Raw genomic sequence first — 20,714 nt, forward strand, 5'->3', positions numbered from 1 at the left:
GATTGTGACCTGAGTAGCCAGAACCCGGGTCGGGCCCCTGGTAGGAGTGCCTGTGTGAAAGGGGCTTTAGTAGCTTTGCCCTTGTTTAGATCTGTTACTGTTTGTCAAATGTTACCTTGGGAATTCTGGGAGGAAACCAGTGCGTGCGTCCTTGTAGTCACCTCCACATGGTGTCACCTGACAAGCTGCCCTTCAGTTCCCTTCAATATTTTGATGGCAACATTTAATATCTATGGTTACATAACTAGGTGACTCAATACTCATAGAAACACATTTAACTTCAGAGCTAAAACACATGAGCTCCAAACCCTTTTCGGTACCTCATATTTTTTCAGACCTTAAAAGTAAATTATTTTTGTTAAATGATAAAATAAGCATTCCTTTAGATAGCGTATCATACATCTTCACCTGGGTGCGCAGCACTGAGTGCAATTTTATTGAAAAAAAATGTGAAGGAATTTAAAAAAAACTATTTAATCAGCTGTCAGTAGTGTTGAGTGTGGTTTTTATTCTTCTAAACCTTTCAGTAACCTTTCTGGGATCTTTCGCTTTCTGGGATGCTGTTCCTCTGTTGACAGCAGTTGAGAGGAGCTGGTACCTGAGTCTAAAATAACAGGTGTTAGCTAGAGGTTAGGACTGAGAACTGGGAGTGAAGTGGTACTGCTTAGAAGTGAGGGACTGGTAGGCAGTGTGGTCTAGTGGTTAGAGCTAAGGAACTCGGAGACAGTGTGGTCTAGTGGTTAGAGCTGAGAGACTGGGGAGGCAGTGTGGTCTAGTGGTTAGAGCTAAGGGACTTGGAGGGAGTGTGGTCTACTGGTTAGAGCACAGGAATTGGGTGTTAATGTTTCAGCCAGTGCCCACATAAGGAATGTCCCTGCTACTACTTGCAGCTGTAGGAGGTTATACAGTTTATACATGACATTTATAAGCTATGCTATTGAGATGAGGCAAACCAGAAACAAAAATAAAACATCTTGAGGAATAAGAACATTAAACTTAAAACATATGGGATATTTAAACTTGTTGTACACATTAATCAAGATTATCCATAACTATAAAAACTACATTTTAAAGTCTATCGAAGTACTGAGAAGAAAGTAGCCTAAGCTGTAACAAGAAGTTTCTGTTGAGGCTTTCACTTGTGTTATGATTTCCATTACACGAGAGTAGATGTTAAAACTTCATGCTGATTTGAACTCGGCTCTCGCCAAGATAAGCACCAACTAAGACGTAGCTTTACAGTAAACTAATGTGATCCATATGCGTCTCCATCCATTTACGTTTCCTTCCATATGATGATGTAGATATCCTTCTGTCTGGTGTTAATGGCTGAAGTGTAATGCTGGCTCCAGGGATCAGCTTATTTTGCCTCCCTGGCGCATCAGCACACACAACGGCTGCGATGCTGGCTCCGGGGATCAACCAAAGTGCGGCCTCCCCAGCGCATCAGCATGACAACCGTCTGGATTGAGCTAAGTAGGGTACATCTCTGGGGTTTTCAAGTGGGCACCTTCCATCCTCAGTGTTTCGTCGACTAGCCCACGACACCTCAAGAGGGCTCGACGGTGATTCTGGCGTCCCAGCATCACCCCCCTCCGTCCCCCACTCAACTCAGCCCAGCTTACTTACCTGTCCCCAGCCAGAATCTTTCCGTCTCAACCACAGCCAGTTGCTGCTCCTCTCTGCTGCTTCAGATAAGTTCTTCACTGTGCGACGCAACTCTTGGCCACTGAATCCGACGTCTCTGAGAAACCGGGTTGTAGAGTGTGCCACAAATCCTCGACAACCCACTTCCACTGGGTAAACCCGAACTCTCCATCCTCGCTGTTCCGCTTCAGTGGCTAGTTGAGCATACCGCAGTTTCTTCCTCTCATACGCCTCATCTACAGCGTCCTCCCATGGCACTGTTAACTCTACCAGGTGAACAAGGCGTGCTGATCCAGACCACAAGACAATATCTGGTCGAAGGTTAGTGGTGGCAATCTCAGGTGGAAAAATAAGCCGTTGACCAACATCTGCCAGCATATTCCAGTCTCTAGCAGCTTCCAGTTGTCCTGGGCGAGGATTGGTTTTAACACCTTTTCTTGGTGGTTGCTCTCCTGGGCGGAGGAATGTTGTCTTTTGTGTGTAATGTTTTGATGGAACAGGTGGCAACTTATTGGTCATGTTACGCTTGTCTTCCAATGCTAAGGCCAAACATCGCAGCACCTGGTCATGGCGCCAAGTAAACCGTCCTTGGCTAAGAGCCACCTTACATCCTGTCAAAATGTGCCTTAATGTTGCAGGTGATGAACACAAAGGACATGAGGGATCCTCTCCTACCCAGAGGTTTAGGTTCTGTGGTGATGGGAGAACATCATATGTTGACCTGATGAGGAAACTGATCCTGCTCTGTTCCATTGACCATAGGTCTTGCCAGCCAATCTTGCGTTGTTCCACACTCTCCCATCTCATCCATTCTCCCTGTTTGGCCTGGGAAATGGCCTTTATACACCTCATCCTCTCCTCCTGCTTTTGCACCTCGTTGACTACCAGCTTCCTTCTTTGAGCTGGGGCCGCCTTGTGCCATGTAGGAGGAGTTGAACTGAAACCAAGACCCCCTCTTCCATGCTGAACTTGCCCCATGATATCACCAATTCGAAGGGCAGCCTTTGCATCTTCCACAGCTTTCTTTGCCGCCCACTTTCTTCCAGTTTTCAACACAGGTGCTGCCTCCCTTACGCATTTATCGCGTGACTCTACTAATGTCATTTCCAGTCTGACCTTGGCGCACTTAAACTCCTCGGTTAGAGCAGAGACTGGTAGCTGCAGTATTCCTTTACCATAAAGTCCCACTCTGCTGAGGCAGCGTGGAACTCCCAACCATTTCCTGATGTATGAACTGATTAAAGCTTCCAGCTTCTCTACTGTTGTCAAAGAAACCTCGTACACAGTCAGTGGCCACAGCAACCTCGGCAGTAGACCAAACTGAAAGCACCAGAGTTTTAGTTTACCTGGTAGAGCGCAGCTGTCTATGCTCTTCAACCCTTCCACTGCTTGTTGTCTAACTTCTCCCACACGAACTGTGTCCTTTAGATCCCCGTCGTACCATCTCCCAAGACTCTTCACTGGCTTCTCAGACACTGTTGGTATTGCCTCACCATTAATGAAGAATGTTTTATCTACTACTTTGCCTTTAATTATAGAGATGCTCCTTGATTTAGTGGGCTTGAATTGCATTCGTGCCCATTCAATGTTATTGGTTAATTTGCCCAATAATCGATTAGTGCAGGCTACTGTTGTAGTCATGGTTGTCATGTCATCCATGTATGCTCGAATTGGTGGTAGTCGCATTCCAGAAGCCAAGCGCTCTCCTCCTACTACCCATTTTGATGCCCTAATGATTACTTCCATTGCCATGGTAAAAGCCAGTGGAGAAATGGTGCATCCTGCCATTATTCCAACCTCTAGGCATTGCCATGTAGTGCTGAATTCTGAAGTTGAAAAACTGAATTGCAAATCTCCAAAATAGGCTTTCACTAAATTTGTTATTGTCATCGGTACACTGAAAAAATCAAATGCTGCCCAAAGTAGTTCATGTGGCACTGAACCATATGCATTAGCCAAATCCAGGAATGTCACATGGAGCTCCTTCCTCTCCTTTTTAGCTGATTGAATTTGTTGCCAGATCACATTGATGTGTTCTAAGCAACCTGGGAAACCTGGAATGCCCGCTTTTTGTATTGAAGTGTCAATGAAGCAGTTCTTTAATAGGTAAGCTGACAATCTCTGAGCAATAATGCTGAAGAAAATCTTGCCTTCTACGTTTAATAGGGAAATGGGACGAAACTGACTGATGCTTGTAGAATCTTTTTCTTTAGGTATAAAGACTCCACCTGCTCGGCGCCATGCTCTTGGTACAACCTGTTTTTCCCATGCCACTTTCATCAATTTCCACAGAATTCGTAGAACTCCTGAAGCACTCTTGTACACTCTGTACGGAACTCCATTAGGCCCTGGAGATGATGAAGCCCTTGCTTTTTTCACAGCTTGCTCTATTTCTTTCCACTTAGGTGCACAGTCCTCCATTTGGTATTCTGGTGGATTGATAGGTGGGATGTCTGACGGAATTGACATAGGCTCCTGCCTTTTTGAATCTGTATGTGTTTCCTCCAAATATCTCTCCAGCTCAACCTTAGATGCTTTTAGTGTGCCATTCTTCTCACTGGTGAATAACTTCTTTACAAATTTGAATGGGTCTTTATAAAAGTTAGCTCTCGCACGCTCCTTCTTTTTGTAGCGTTTCCGTAGGCGCTCAGCTCTGCGCAATGTTGCAAGCTTATCTTTTATGACCTTTTGTAAGAGATTGAGTCCCTCCTTCTGACTTTGTTCTGCTCTTCTCCATTGGTTCCTCAGCTGTCTCCTTTCTCTAACTAAGCGTTCAATCTCCTGCTGCCGTCTAGACTTTCCAGGAATAGTTTGTACTTTTTCCTTCCTTTTTTCAACTCCAAACCTCTCACTTCCATATGCGTAGATGATGTCCCCAAATTTATCCAGCTTCTTTTCAACTGTTCCACTTAATCTTTCCAATGCAACGCAGAGATCTGTGTTTACTGTGTCCCATGCAGTTTTCTCACAAGCTCTTGGCCATTTAACTCCAGGCTTGTGCCCGTTGAGGTTCTTTTCTCTATTATGCTGGTTTGTCTGACCGGGTTCACAAGGATCATTAGGTTCATCACTAACTGTGTCCATGCAAGTCCTCCTCACATCTATGACAGGGGTGCTGATATCCTGCGAACTGTGGTTTGCTTCCTGTCGCTGGATTTCATTCGACTGACTTGACTGACTTCGTAAGAAGTACTGATCAATGCGAGGCCCTTGTCCCTTCTCCCTCAAGCATTTCATTCTCCCTTGATGAATCTTCAAACCCCTGACCGTTGTCGCCTTGCTCCAGCCGCAGACACAAACCTGGAGTTCCATGTCTTTGTTAACTGCAGATCTTGAACTAGTCTTTTGTGAAGTACTCTCCATACTCATATCCGTTTCCGTTCCTAAGTCGTTAACCGTGTTGTCCAACGTTGAGTCATCTTCCGCCCCCGCTCTCGCAGACTCTAGGGGTATTTTTCTCTTTAATTTCTTAGAAGCCTTGGGCGGGTGTCTCCAGCATCCTGTAAACACAGAGCTGGATACTGCCGACAAGGGTAGCTAACCCTTACCAGCCCCAATGGGGTCTCTTTCCTCCTGTCAGCTGTCTCTCCAGGCTGTCACAAGGTCTTTCCCTTGTTGCCAGCTGCACTATTCACAGCAGTCACTGGACGTATCCAGATCTTCATGATTTCCATTACACGAGAGTAGATGTTAAAACTTCATGCTGATTTGAACTCGGCTCTCGCCAAGATAAGCACCAACTAAGACGTAGCTTTACAGTAAACTAATGTGATCCATATGCGTCTCCATCCATTTACGTTTCCTTCCATATGATGATGTAGATATCCTTCTGTCTGGTGTTAATGGCTGAAGTGTAATGCTGGCTCCAGGGATCAGCTTATTTTGCCTCCCTGGCGCATCAGCACACACAACGGCTGCGATGCTGGCTCCGGGGATCAACCAAAGTGCGGCCTCCCCAGCGCATCAGCATGACAACCGTCTGGATTGAGCTAAGTAGGGTACATCTCTGGGGTTTTCAAGTGGGCACCTTCCATCCTCAGTGTTTCGTCGACTAGCCCACGACACCTCAAGAGGGCTCGACGGTGATTCTGGCGTCCCAGCATCACCCCCCTCCGTCCCCCACTCAACTCAGCCCAGCTTACTTACCTGTCCCCAGCCAGAATCTTTCCGTCTCAACCACAGCCAGTTGCTGCTCCTCTCTGCTGCTTCAGATAAGTTCTTCACTGTGCGACGCAACTCTTGGCCACTGAATCCGACGTCTCTGAGAAACCGGGTTGTAGAGTGTGCCACAAATCCTCGACAACCCACTTCCACTGGGTAAACCCGAACTCTCCATCCTCGCTGTTCCGCTTCAGTGGCTAGTTGAGCATACCGCAGTTTCTTCCTCTCATACGCCTCATCTACAGCGTCCTCCCATGGCACTGTTAACTCTACCAGGTGAACAAGGCGTGCTGATCCAGACCACAAGACAATATCTGGTCGAAGGTTAGTGGTGGCAATCTCAGGTGGAAAAATAAGCCGTTGACCAACATCTGCCAGCATATTCCAGTCTCTAGCAGCTTCCAGTTGTCCTGGGCGAGGATTGGTTTTAACACCTTTTCTTGGTGGTTGCTCTCCTGGGCGGAGGAATGTTGTCTTTTGTGTGTAATGTTTTGATGGAACAGGTGGCAACTTATTGGTCATGTTACGCTTGTCTTCCAATGCTAAGGCCAAACATCGCAGCACCTGGTCATGGCGCCAAGTAAACCGTCCTTGGCTAAGAGCCACCTTACATCCTGTCAAAATGTGCCTTAATGTTGCAGGTGATGAACACAAAGGACATGAGGGATCCTCTCCTACCCAGAGGTTTAGGTTCTGTGGTGATGGGAGAACATCATATGTTGACCTGATGAGGAAACTGATCCTGCTCTGTTCCATTGACCATAGGTCTTGCCAGCCAATCTTGCGTTGTTCCACACTCTCCCATCTCATCCATTCTCCCTGTTTGGCCTGGGAAATGGCCTTTATACACCTCATCCTCTCCTCCTGCTTTTGCACCTCGTTGACTACCAGCTTCCTTCTTTGAGCTGGGGCCGCCTTGTGCCATGTAGGAGGAGTTGAACTGAAACCAAGACCCCCTCTTCCATGCTGAACTTGCCCCATGATATCACCAATTCGAAGGGCAGCCTTTGCATCTTCCACAGCTTTCTTTGCCGCCCACTTTCTTCCAGTTTTCAACACAGGTGCTGCCTCCCTTACGCATTTATCGCGTGACTCTACTAATGTCATTTCCAGTCTGACCTTGGCGCACTTAAACTCCTCGGTTAGAGCAGAGACTGGTAGCTGCAGTATTCCTTTACCATAAAGTCCCACTCTGCTGAGGCAGCGTGGAACTCCCAACCATTTCCTGATGTATGAACTGATTAAAGCTTCCAGCTTCTCTACTGTTGTCAAAGAAACCTCGTACACAGTCAGTGGCCACAGCAACCTCGGCAGTAGACCAAACTGAAAGCACCAGAGTTTTAGTTTACCTGGTAGAGCGCAGCTGTCTATGCTCTTCAACCCTTCCACTGCTTGTTGTCTAACTTCTCCCACACGAACTGTGTCCTTTAGATCCCCGTCGTACCATCTCCCAAGACTCTTCACTGGCTTCTCAGACACTGTTGGTATTGCCTCACCATTAATGAAGAATGTTTTATCTACTACTTTGCCTTTAATTATAGAGATGCTCCTTGATTTAGTGGGCTTGAATTGCATTCGTGCCCATTCAATGTTATTGGTTAATTTGCCCAATAATCGATTAGTGCAGGCTACTGTTGTAGTCATGGTTGTCATGTCATCCATGTATGCTCGAATTGGTGGTAGTCGCATTCCAGAAGCCAAGCGCTCTCCTCCTACTACCCATTTTGATGCCCTAATGATTACTTCCATTGCCATGGTAAAAGCCAGTGGAGAAATGGTGCATCCTGCCATTATTCCAACCTCTAGGCATTGCCATGTAGTGCTGAATTCTGAAGTTGAAAAACTGATAATTAGGAGGGGGCACAAAAGCAGGTCTGATGGACCCAACTTCTTTCACAAGGTTCTTTTCACTAAGCTTTACAAGAAAACAGTGTTGTTTACTTTGTTTGAGTGAACTGGCTGTAACTGTCATTTATTAGGCCTTTTAATTTGGGGTATTCACGCGTGACTCAGCACCAGGCAACACAAGAGTTAACAGTGACTCCAGAACTGCGGGCCGCGAGTTCAGAGGGTTTTTAAAATAAAATGTCTTTAAATAACCTGTAGGTTTATTATGAAATAAAGTTACTCACACACAGAATGCACGCCTAGAGAAGCAAACGAGTCAAACTTAAAAGGCAGTTCCTCTGCAGTGCTTATAGTCTATAGTGCAGGCCATTGGAAGCATGCTCAACCAAGCATGGACCCCATTTATTAAATCAAATTAGGCACTTCCACAAGCTACAGAGAACAAAGCACTGTGCATCCTTCTGAACCCTTTCTTTTACTAATACAGCACGTTTTCTTTACTAGTAGACCAAGACTTTAGCGTCTGGGGTTGCACTACCAGCATTGACTCTCCCTCTATAGTTAGAAAACATTGCCTGCTTCTCGGATGCCTAACCCTGGCTTTTAATTTGCAGAGAGCTCCATGCTGTCTTTTGTAGATGATTAACAAGGGAAGCTTTTTAGACATCCCTCTGGAATAGGTAAGGGTGACATGATTGGTTAAATATGAAATGTGCTGTGATTTTGTCCTCATCACAAAATCACCACACACATTTATGTCGTTGCTCAAAAATACACAACAGTTATACATTATTGGTCATGTTAATGTAAAAGGTGGAGTGTCTTAAACACTGCACAAGCTAGGCTGATTTGCACGAGCAGTTATAGCTTAGTCTACATCCTACCACCAGGGGTCAGAAAACACAATGACATCACACAACAGAAATTATATGAGACTCAGTAAGTACTGCCCTTATAGAAGGTGCTTTTGTATGGCATTTTTGCAGCTGCCATGTTTCCCATGCTTACACTGTGCATTTAGTGTGCTTCATCATGGTGACTATGCATTTCGAGGGTCTCTGAGTGGTGGGGCATGGCTGTGTAGTGTGTTGGCTGACTAATGCATCAGTGGAGCACAGGTTTGCGTCCTGGCTGTGCAAAGTCTTCGCTGGGGATTCCACAGGTAGTGTCCAAATGGCTTTGGCACTCCCGCGAGTTAGGGATGCAAAACCGGCAGGGACCTTTTCTCTTCATAGTACTACAGCAGACCCTACTGACCAGGTGTCTGGTGAGCTCAACGAGCACCTGCAGGGCTGGCCTTGGTTCTTTAAAGGTCGATAGCTTTTTTTACCGTAATTACTTGTGATTTGGAATATTACGCTTCTCCAGTTTTTTTGCTATACCATGGTAAGCTTTTACAAGGGTTAGTACAGTTTTGTCTGGCTCTATGCCCCCCACAATGCAAAGTCAGGGAGCAGGGAAGATCTTCAGAGCACAGGGATTTACGATGACAGTAGGAATGTTACTGTAATCAACAGAGAGAGAGCGTGAACAAATGTAAGGGCCACATATCTTCTTGTTACATTAACCCAAGCCTCCCAATTAACTGCTGACTGCAAACTTGATCTACTGAACACACAGATGAAGCGGCTTACAGCAGCTGACTCAGGGCAGCAGTGTGTGGGTTTCTTCTGCAGTAATAATGTACACACTTACATTCAAAGTAGTCTTACGAACGCAATTAGAATGCGTGGGTATTTTGTCAAAAGTGGAGAGAACAAATCAAAGGAGGTTATGATGAGGTTGTATAACAGCCTGGTGAGATCACTCTTAGAATACTGTGTTCCATTCTGGGCACCTCAATATAAAATATAAATAGGACACAATGGAGACAGACAGTACAGTGAAAAGAAACCCTTTTTTTCACAGAGAGTGGAAGGGTATGGTATGGCCATGTTGTTGATGCTGAATCAATTGGACCTTTAACACCAAACATGACAAAGTTTTGAGAACAACAAGCTAATAGGAACCAGACAAGCGTAGATGGGCCAAATAGCTTCCTCTCATTCATACATTTCCTTATGTTCTTAGGAAGAAGATACAGTGTATTGATTGATCCAAGTACACACAGCTGTGGTTAACCTCAAGACTGAAGTGTGCCATGAGGTTTAATGAGGCAATGTCTATAATAAACATGTCCTTTAAAATCCAATTTTCTTACCTCTCATTTACTTAATAACTTTCTCACAAGGGCCCTTTTTTATTTTCTAAGCTTTATTTTCACTTCAACAACAGGAAGTGAGCCTCTAAATCTGTGACTGAAAATAAAGTCTGGAGAGAGCAGACCATTTTAATGAATGACCTTGACCTTTGCCTTTTCCTTTTGATTCCAGAAAAACAACGTGAAACTATAATATTCATCTATATACTATAGCACAGCTGACACAAAAAAGCTCACAATAAACCACACTGCCTCTCAGCCCCAGCATTAATCACTAGACCACATTGATACCCAGTCTATCAGCACTAACCACTATACCACACTGTCTCCCAGTCTCTCAGCTCTAACCACTAGACCACACTGTCTCCCAGTCCCTGAGCTCTAACCACTAGACCACACTGCCTCCCAGTCCCTGAGCTCTAACCACTAGACCACACTGCCTCCCAGTCCCTGAGCTCTAACCACTAGACCACACTGCCTCCCAGTCCCTCAGCTCTGACTACTTTACTTTATAAAATGGCTTAAGTGGTCTGAGCACTTTGACAATATTCCAAGCAAAGGATCTCTTTACCTCATGACTAAGCTTTTGTTTCTTACATTACTCAACCTTTTCTTCTGGAGTGAGCCATTAAATAACCGAAAAACTATTTTTGCTTTGTGCTTAACAACTCCTGTATCAACACCTGGGCAACAATGCACACCTTGATGTGTTGCAGTGCCTGAATGTCGCTTCATTTTTCAACAAGGTATAGAGTTCTGAGGGCTATGGCAGAGTGCTGTAAACAAACAAGTATATTGTAGTGTGACTGTGAACCACTGCATCTTTAAAAAAAGAAAGGAGCTAGCCTGCTGTTTTGGAAAGAATTCAAAACCAATTCCCCTAATTTGTGTGACTTGAAATGAAATATCATAGGAACGACATCTGCATAGCTTTGAAATGCCTTGTTCATTTTCTAGGTATACTTGTAACTTTAAAATAATGACCCCCAAATCCATAATGAATTGTGATGGAATAACAGAGGGGGCAGGCGTTCTGTTGAATTCATGTGGTTGGCTGTCAGGTGTTACTGCTTTTATCAGAGCAGGCAGTAAATAAGTAGCAGCATATCTTGTACATCTGCATCCTATTTTCATATTTTTAGTTTTGTTTTACAGGTTTAAATACAAATAAAAACTGGCTTATACTTAGGTATATCCAGGTTAGATGTAAGTCCCAATATTAATAGAGTTGGTGTTTCTGGAATCTTGTATTCTCATATCAGATATATGAATAACAGATTTCTGGCAATACCATCAAATATGAAACAGAGAACTTGTTGTTCCTTTACATCCCCAATGTGTGTTTGATGTAGATAACTTTATTTAATAGATTATTGATTTAGCGATACAAAAATATATTTTGAACTCCCAGGAGTAGATACATATTGTTTTAACTTGTATGAACAGGAATAACGGAGCGTCCAAAGGCGTTAATCAACGAGATAAAGCCTTACACTACTGTAAGAAGGCAGGTATGTTATATACACTTAAACAGAGGGTGATTTGAAAGTAAATTTACCACATCAATGATGTTGATGTGGTACATTTACATTCTATTCACCCTGTACAAAATGCAAAAATATATCAGTGCAAAATTCGATTTTAAAAATAATAATAATAATAATAATAATAATAATAATAATAATAATAATAATAATAATAAAATATTGTATTTAAAAATGGATTATAACATTATTTTTAAACAATGGGGCTGACTTTCAAAGACTTTTTTTTTTCAAAAGGACAAAAAGACTTTTTAAGGTTCCAAAACTGGAAATCAACACACTTCCTCCTATTTTCAGCATCTGAATACACTGAAAATGACTTTGAATGTGTTAAATCGTGTGAACCCAGCATATGACAAAATGTGTCATAAGCATCACACACACGGGAGGGTTCATACGCAAAAAACACTCATTATCATATAATAGATGTATATCCCAAACTCAACACCACACGACCATCATGACAGTAAAAATACACATAATGAAGCCTTCTTACCTTTGTATAAGTCAGTGATCATCAGATGTGTCAGCCGCACGACGAGCACAGCGTGTGGTTTTCACTAACTGCTGTGCAGAATAAATTGATTTTTGTGTAAATATCGGGAATTTCTTCCTATGCATCGGGACGCGGGACATTTGCTAGGAAATCGGGACCCATATAGGGACTGTTGACATGAATGCATGTTATTGATTATTACTATTGTAATCTATGCAATACTTAGTACTAGAGTATATTTCAGCAAAACATCAAATATGCTTGAACTGTTACCATCGTTATTTAAATATGAGCAAATGCAACCATTTTATTTCCATAAAATACAAAGCAATATATGTGCCACATGATACATTACATGACAAAACATTGTCAACTTTCTCTGTCCGATGCCGATGGTTCTGTGTAAAACCTGCTTTGTCAATAACGTGGACACACTGTAACTGGCAATCCCTGCACGCTTCTCCCTTTCTTTCTTTCGGAAACGAAACCACCGGCAGAGGGCACTCTTGGCCGACCTCGCAAGACGCTTTCACTCTCTGTTCCCATGGCTCTTATTGACAAGAGACAGAAAATAGCAATGGGAAGGGAGCCGTAAGAACTCGAGTGCGACAGAATAGCCTCTTTGCATTGACACACTCACCTTGGACCTCGGAAGGTTTTTTTTTTGTTTTTTTTTAGGATGATTAACCGGACCGCGCCTTGGTTTTGAGAACTGTTGCGGATGCGTGGAAGTCGCCTTTTACCTTGAACTTGGACCTGCTGGATCTAAAAGTTACACATCTTTGCAGTTCATGGGTTTAAATTACTACACGCACAATTTCCTTTATTCTTGGGCTGTGGAGTTTTGAGGGAGCTCCGGTCTCAAGACAGTGTAGGGGACTCAACAGCGCTCAGTCACGTACTGACAAGGTAAGCATTATTTACAAACTTACATTTTGTGGTGCTTTGCTGGGGATTTTTAATGTCCATTTTACCAAATTGTGTGTTTTACCTGCATACTTGTATGTAACTGTTTGTTAATAGTTTACAACACACATAATTTATTAATAGTGTGTAAAATGAACGAGCTGTTTTTGGTTATTCTGTTGTCCTTACTGCATAGTTTTTTTTTTTTAAATTATTTATCTAAAGCCATAGAAACACGAGTCATGTATGTTTATGTGCATTAGAGATTTCTGTTTTCTTTTTCAATGAAACCTATTCATGCAGTACATATAAAACGTATACATTAAAAAATGAGTACAAATCTACAGTATTTTTAAAAATATATTATGAATGCATATTGGATTAAGAAAGGTACAATACGCGTTTAAAGGTATGCAACTAAACATCTAGTCAAACTACTGTATGAATTCAGTCTCATCATAAAACTTTATGACATAATAAAACATTATATTAATTAAAATATAGAGCTTCACAAACAGAACCGTTAACGAATAATAACATTATTGCATTATACAGTATACAAATCCAGCATTTTATGTAAAGGTGTGCGTGAGTGAGTGTGTATGTGTTTAAAATCTGTACATTCACACTCGTGGAAATGAGTCAGTCTCGTGTTTCACTTATTCAGAAACAGAGAATAATGTGGGCGTGAACAGAATGGCTCAAAATTGACGTCTAAGGAATGCTGGCGTTTGCTATGGTTGTGTTGACACAATGTACATCGGCTGTAGTACAGCAGTAGCACCGCCTCTCGCTCTACCTGTGTTGTAGTTCTTTTACTTCGATAACACGTTACACGGACATCATGCAGTCGGAATGCTAAGAAAGTAACAGGTCTCTGCAACTTCTCCCTCACTCGCGTTCTCCCTCTGGCTCGTATTACCTGCAGTAAGGTGAAGCGAATCCTGACAATGGCTGAGGTTTCTTTCAGTGTGCGTTAAACTGGAGATGCACCTCAGCACGCCGCATACCTGGGCTTTTTAGTAATAACGAATCCCCTAGTGCTATGGTTCTTACCACAGTCCTTAAGTAAACCATTTTTAAATCTGTATTTTGTTTTACAGTGCATCTATCATATGTAGCACATCCTTTCATGTCACTGGCCCTCCCTTGATTGATAAATTGGTTGATGATTATGAATCACACTAGTGCAAGACAGCAGATCTGACAGATTTGAATTGATTTGTTGGTTGGCAGGTGCATCTGTTTGTTCAATGACAAAGTGATGACTGTATGTTCCGTTATGGAGAACAATATTTCTTCCAGAATTCCATCGTTATCTTGCTGGAAAGAACTAGAGGTGGCAATCATTGAAGCAAGTCCATACCCTTCCAGAACAATTTAAACATTGCTGGCATGTAACTTTGAACCAGTCCTGCCCTAGCTTCTCATTGCCGCCAGTCTCAGTCATCCGACTGACAGTGTTATGACAGGTGTTTCTAGTTTTTTGTCCAACACCTGTATGTTTGTGCAGCTGACTACTAACTAATACAACATATGCAGCGAAAAGACTGCAATTGAGCCAGTGTCATAGAAAAGGGTCAGTGGCATCGAGTGCAATGTTATTTTTGTCCAGCAGGTGGCTATGACTAAAACATTATGCAGGTGTTTATTTTCAGCAGATAGCTGTGGAAAGCTACGTTTTTTTTTTTTTTGTTTTTTTTTTAATAGAGATCATCTATAACTTTAAACATATCACTTGACCTCTATAAACTAACATATGATTATCGTAGGAATAATGTTCATTTAGGGTAAGTTTTATAGAAAAGGTGTTTTTATTATCTCAAATTGGTTCATTCACACCTCATTTGGTATTCTCAGTTTTTAGTTCCCCTTTTTGAAGCTAACAGACCAAATTCATGTGATGAAGTGCTCATTAACATGGTTCTCCAGCCATTCTCACAAATCCAATGTGATTATTATTTTTAAAAAAATCTAATAAATTAACATGAGGGAAAGGCAGCTTGTAATAATGAGAAAATGCTTGGATTAGTATTGCAACATGCATTCTGGAGTCAAACTGCCCGTAAACTGGGTGATTTTATTTTTACAACTTCTCAAATCCTTTTTCTTTTTTTTTTTCCCAAACTTCCTCTTTATATAAATACTAATTTGTTAAACAAAAAAAAAATCATTCAAAGAAATAACAATGCCTTTAGAATGTGAACCCATCTATTTATATTGCTGCTAATTTATATTTCAGTGTCAGTTGTAAGATTTTGTGATGTTCACTCAGACACTGGCTGTGTAATATAAGTACGGTTTGCACTGCACACTGAGGCTCCCATAAAAGGAATTATCCTAAACTGGCAAGGATCGCAGATGATCCAACTAAAGCCCCTTTCACACTGGCATGCTCAACCTGGGTCAGAACCTACTTGGGTCAGGACCCGGTGTCATGCGGGTTGGCTATGCAATTTCACACTGCTTTTGATAAAGCAGGGTTGACCTGGGTGACAGACGCAAGTAAACAGTATGTGTATCAATGCCCCGGAAGCAGCTTGTTACTGATGCTTCCATCCAAGCTTCTCTGGATTGAACCGTTGGCCCAGATGTTGATTAGAACAAATGTTTCTCCATCCCTGCTGCAATCTGGCTCATGAAGTGAAACCTTCACTCAGGCGTGGCTGTTTGTTATTGCGTCGGCTCACGAACGGCCGTCATGCATTTTGTCTCACTCAACCCGGGTCAAAGTGTGTCGACCTATAGTAGCCAGGATCCGGGTCCAGACCAGGGTAGGAGTGCCAGTGTGAAAGGGGCTTTAGGATATTGCTGGCATACCCCATACCCCACTCCATGCTCCATTGTAGGGTATTTGTGCTGACGTTACTTATTAGATAAACTTTTTACCTAATAGCCTGGAACTGGGGGTTTCAACCGGGGGTATGTATACCCCTGGGGGTACTTCTAAGGGTCATAGGGAGTACGCAGGATGACTCAGAAATGCACAAATAAAAATGAAAGTAAAAGAAAATAATGATTTTGTAATGGCATTATATATTCTCAAAAACACTGTGTATAATTATTTAATCTTTGTTTAGCAGCTCAAAATGAATGGTAGATGGAAAAAAAACACATCCACATTTTCCACCTGTACGCATGCGCATTTCGATTGAGTGGATTTCTGCTCTGATATACAGGTGAAGCAGGCATCTGGCGATTGTGCCTATGGAGAGCGCTTTGTGCTGCTCGTGATCCTTGCAGTTTTCAACTTGTCGTATCAGTGAAGCACAATGTTTCTGCATTTTTTAGAATTATAGAAGTTCCGGTAAACATAAATAGTAATCCCAATACTTTGACTTTTCTTTTTAAATGTATTATCGCAGCTGCATTTTAGTAACTGGTTGAAATGGATGCATTTCTTTCTTACAAAACAAAACAAATGAAGAAAACACAAGAGTCTGCAGAAAGTGCAAAGCGACAGAAAGTTATACAGAGTCCCTTTGGATAATGTTCATGCTGGCTTTAATAAAAATAAAAAATAAACATTTGTCATTGTTAGTTATAGATAATGTTTTTGATACCGTAAACATTTTAAACGGCAGACATAAGTATGCTGAGGTGGGAAGTATTATTATTATTAGTTTATTTAGCAGATGCCTTTATCCAAGGCGACTTACAGAGACTGGGGTGTGTGAACTATGCATCAGCTGCAGAGTCACTTACAACTACAGTGCCTTGCGAAAGTATTCGGCCCCCTTGAACTTTGCGACCTTTTGCCACATTTCAGGCTTCAAACATAAATATATGAAACTGTAATTTTTTGTGAAGAATCAACAACAAGTGGGACACAATCATGAAGTGGAACGAAATTTATTGGATATTTCAAACTTTTTTAACAAATAAAAAACTGAAAAATTGGGCGTGCAAAATTATTCAGCCCCTTTACTTTCAGTGCAGCAAACTCTCTCCAGAAGTTCAGTGAGGATCTCTGAATGATCCAATGTTGACCTAAATGACTAATGATGATAAATAGAATCCACCTGTGTGTAATCAAGTCTCCGTATAAATGCACCTGCACTGTGATAGTCTCAGAGGTCCGTTTAAAGCGCAGAGAGCATCATGAAGAACAAGGAACACACCAGGCAGGTCCGAGATACTGTTGTGGAGAAGTTTAAAGCCGGATTTGGATACAAAAAGATTTCCCAAGCTTTAAACATCCCAAGGAGCACTGTGCAAGCGATAATATTGAAATGGAAGGAGTATCAGACCACTGCAAATCTACCAAGACCTGGCCGTCCCTCTAAACTTTCTGCTCATACAAGGAGAAGATCAGAGATGCAGCCAAGAGGCCCATGATCACTCTGGATGAACTGCAGAGATCTACAGCTGAGGTGGGAGACTCTGTCCATAGGACAACAATCAGTCGTATACTGTACAAATCTGGCCTTTATGGAAGAGTGGCAAGAAGAAAGCCATTTCTTAAAGATATCCATAAAAAGTGTCGTTTACAGTTTGCCACAAGCCACCTGGGAGACACACCAAACATGTGGAAGAAGGTGCTCTGGTCAGATGAAACCAAAATCGAACTTTTTGGCAACAATGCAAAATGTTATGTTTGGCGTAAAAGCAACACAGCTCATCACCCTGAACACACCATCCCCACTGTCAAACATGGTGGTGGCAGCATCATGGTTTGGGCCTGCTTTTCTTCAGCAGGGACAGGGAAGATGGTTAAAATTGATGGGAAGATGGATGGAGCCAAATACAGGACCATTCTGGAAGAAAACCTGATGGAGTCTGCAAAAGACCTGAGACTGGGACGGAGATTTGTCTTCCAACAAGACAATGATCCAAAACATAAAGCAAAATCTACAATGCAATGGTTCACAAATAAACATATCCAGGTGTTAGAATGGCCAAGTCAAAGTCCAGACCTGAATCCAATCGAGAATCTGTGGAAAGAACTGAAAACTGCTGTTCACAAATGCTCTCCATCCAACCTCACTGAGCTCGAGCTGTTTTGCAAGGAGGAATGGGCAAAAAAAAAGTCTCTCGATGTGCAAAACTGATAGAGACATACCCCAAGCGACTTACAGCTGTAATCGCAGCAAAAGGTGGCGCTACAAAGTATTAACTTAAGGGGGCTGAATAATTTTGCATGCCCAATTTTTCAGTTTTTTATTTGTTAAAAAAGTTTGAAATATCCAATAAATTTCGTTCCACTTCATGATTGTGTCCCACTTGTTGTTGATTCTTCACAAAAAATTACAGTTTCATATCTTTATGTTTGAAGCCTGAAATGTGGCAAAAGGTCGCAAAGTTCAAGGGGGCCGAATACTTTCGCAAGGCACTGTACGTCTCACCCAAAAGACAGAGCACAAGGAGGTTAAGTGACTTGCTCAGGGTCACACAATGAGTCAGTGGCTGAGGTGGGATTTGAACTGGGGACCTCCTGGTTACAAGCCCTTTCTTTAACCACTGTACCACACAGCAACATTTACAGTGCAGACTATTTTGTATTATTTATAATGACTTTGCTCAATAGAAAGCGAATACGAGTGTTTCCAAAGAGATTATTAAATACTGTCTTTTAATCCTGTGCATCCAAAGACATGTAATTAAGTTTTAAGAATGAAGCCTACTGTTTGGTATTCTGCCTTAAACGAGCAGTCTGTCAGTCCTAGACGGTTGTGAAAAATGATATATTAAATAAACAGGAAAGAATGTTTTAATCAGATTAGTCTTTTATTGCAACTGTGGTACCATCAAAAAAAGGTTGAAAACCCCTGGCCTAGAATTAGCTATCCTGTTTATACCACAAGTTATTATATATATGTCAGTTCATTTCATTTAGGTTATGTTGAAAGCCTTTCTGATTGACTGTACCCTAGCAACCACCTACGGTTTAGTAATACAGTATATATTATGCCCTGCTGTAGGGAATAGACCCCAAGCCAGCCCTGTATCCCCTTCTTTGGGAGTGGGAGTGCAGTTCAGTCTCCATGCTGGACCGGATTGCCTCTTTGTGGTTGAATTTATGATGTGTCTTGTGATGTCTTAGTGGACCACTGGAGCAGACTTACAGAAAAATCTAGTGTAGGAGCCTACTGCGTCAGTTCCTGTAGCTGCACAATTTTGAGTTAATATTATCTGAACTTAAATTGACAACATATGTGTGTCGCTCACTGACCAGGGGGTGAGAACCAGTATGTGTGTCCATCACTGATCAGGAGGGGAGAGGACCAGTCTGTGTGTCCCTCACTGATCAGGAGGGGAGAGGACCAGTCTGTGTGTCCCTCATTGATCAGGAGGGGAGAGGACCAGTCTGCGTGTCCGTCATTGATCAGGAGGGGAGAGGACCAGACTGTGTCCCTCACTGATCAGGAGGGGAGAGGACCAGTCTGTGTGTCCCTCACTGATCAGGAGGGGAGAGGACCAGTCCCTGTGTCCCTCACTGATCAGGAGGGGAGAGGACCAGTCTGTGTGTCCCTCATTGATCAGGGGGGGAGAGGGCCAGTCTTTGTCCCTCAGGAGAGTACAGCTAATGAGACATCTTTATCACCCTTATGTCAATAGCAGATGGGAGTTTGCAAAACAATACTGTGTATCTGTAGAAAAGCTTTTGAAATCATTAAGAGTATTTTTTTTTTTTTTTTTTTTTTAGGAAACCGTTTCATGTTGGGCCCAGCTTGTGAAAAGAAAATCTTCCTCTGTTTGGAATCTCATCTTCCTGTCCAATACTTGGGAATATGGTAGAAAACTTATCTGGAATACTGAGGTAAAAAAAAAGCCTTTTTATTGTATTGTTTGCATAATATTTTAAAGATTAACTTTTTGATCTCAAAAGTAGCCTAAAATTGTACAAGGACAACAAACACATGTTACATACAAAGTCCTCGTCCCTTATTTACCTCCCGTTCATTTTATACGTACAACATGAATTTTTAAGCCCAATATGCAATACTTTGCATTTCTTAACAGTAAAATTAATTTTCCACAAGTTTGCCCAGTTACAGATAAGGTCCAAATGCCTTAAAATTAGTTGGGCTGCGGATTCAGAGACCAAATTTGACAATCTTGCAATGTGTATATTGGTCCAAGTCGTGTCTTTAAGTGAGGAACAGTAAGGGTCCAAGTACAGACCTTCATGGTACCCCACTAAGCACATCTACCCAGTCTGATCTACCCAGTCTGATTTTGTGTTTTTTAACCAGTTATGTATTCAATTGTCCTCCCTTGTATTCCTGTGGATTTAAATTTACTTTTAAACTTCATACACTTTAACTCGACATGTCATACTTGTAAACACGTATTTGTAATGCTTGATTGTAGTATTATGGGTAGGGGTCTACTTAAATCACGGTAAATTTACATATTTTTCACAGGTCTGTTGCGGAATAAAATTAGGATTTCGCGGACATTTCGCAGACATGTTTAAACATTAAATAAACCTAAGTAGACAGTATTTCAGAACACTATGGAGCCTACAAATAGTGGTACTTGCTTCCTTACTAAAACAGAGTGCTGGCATTTGTTGAAGGCAAGTATGCAACATCCCCTTGCAGTTTACTTGCCCATACATTGAGACTGCACGTCTGCATCCACTGAATTGGTTGGAAGTTAAGGCAAAGCTTTGCCAAGTTATACAGATGTGGAAATCGATTAGAAACAGCCCAAAAACTCGGTTACACAAGTGCATTTGGCATACTTTAATGAAGTCAATGTATGCAGCACGTTCGTTGTCATGTTATTTGTCCCATCCAATAATTTATTTTATTAGTACCGAGTCAAAACAAAGAAGACGTGGCTATTCGGGTCTAAAATTCCAACTGTTGTAAGCAGCAGATTGAAGCGATGTGGCTGTGCTGGATCGTTTTAGTACTGATTTAACTTGCAGACAGGAATACTTTTTGTCTTGGCTGACTTTCCA

At 42.1% G+C, this 20,714-nt stretch overlaps 1 protein-coding gene across 1 annotated transcript in view; it reads left to right on the top strand.

The window, feature by feature from the left end:
• Positions 1-12,438: 12,438 nt before the first annotated feature.
• The window catches only part of LOC117429867 (thrombospondin type-1 domain-containing protein 4-like), a 157,012-nt gene continuing 148,736 nt past the window's right edge, over positions 12,439-20,714 (top strand). Inside the window, exons 1-2 of the mRNA XM_058998449.1 lie at positions 12,439-12,805; positions 19,449-19,562. Of these exons, the coding sequence (XP_058854432.1) occupies positions 19,534-19,562 (29 nt within the window). The 5' untranslated portion in view covers positions 12,439-12,805; positions 19,449-19,533. The remainder of the gene's footprint in view (positions 12,806-19,448; positions 19,563-20,714) is intronic.

Source organism: Acipenser ruthenus, chromosome 24, assembly GCF_902713425.1.
Source record: "Acipenser ruthenus chromosome 24, fAciRut3.2 maternal haplotype, whole genome shotgun sequence".
NCBI lineage: Eukaryota > Metazoa > Chordata > Actinopteri > Acipenseriformes > Acipenseridae > Acipenser > Acipenser ruthenus.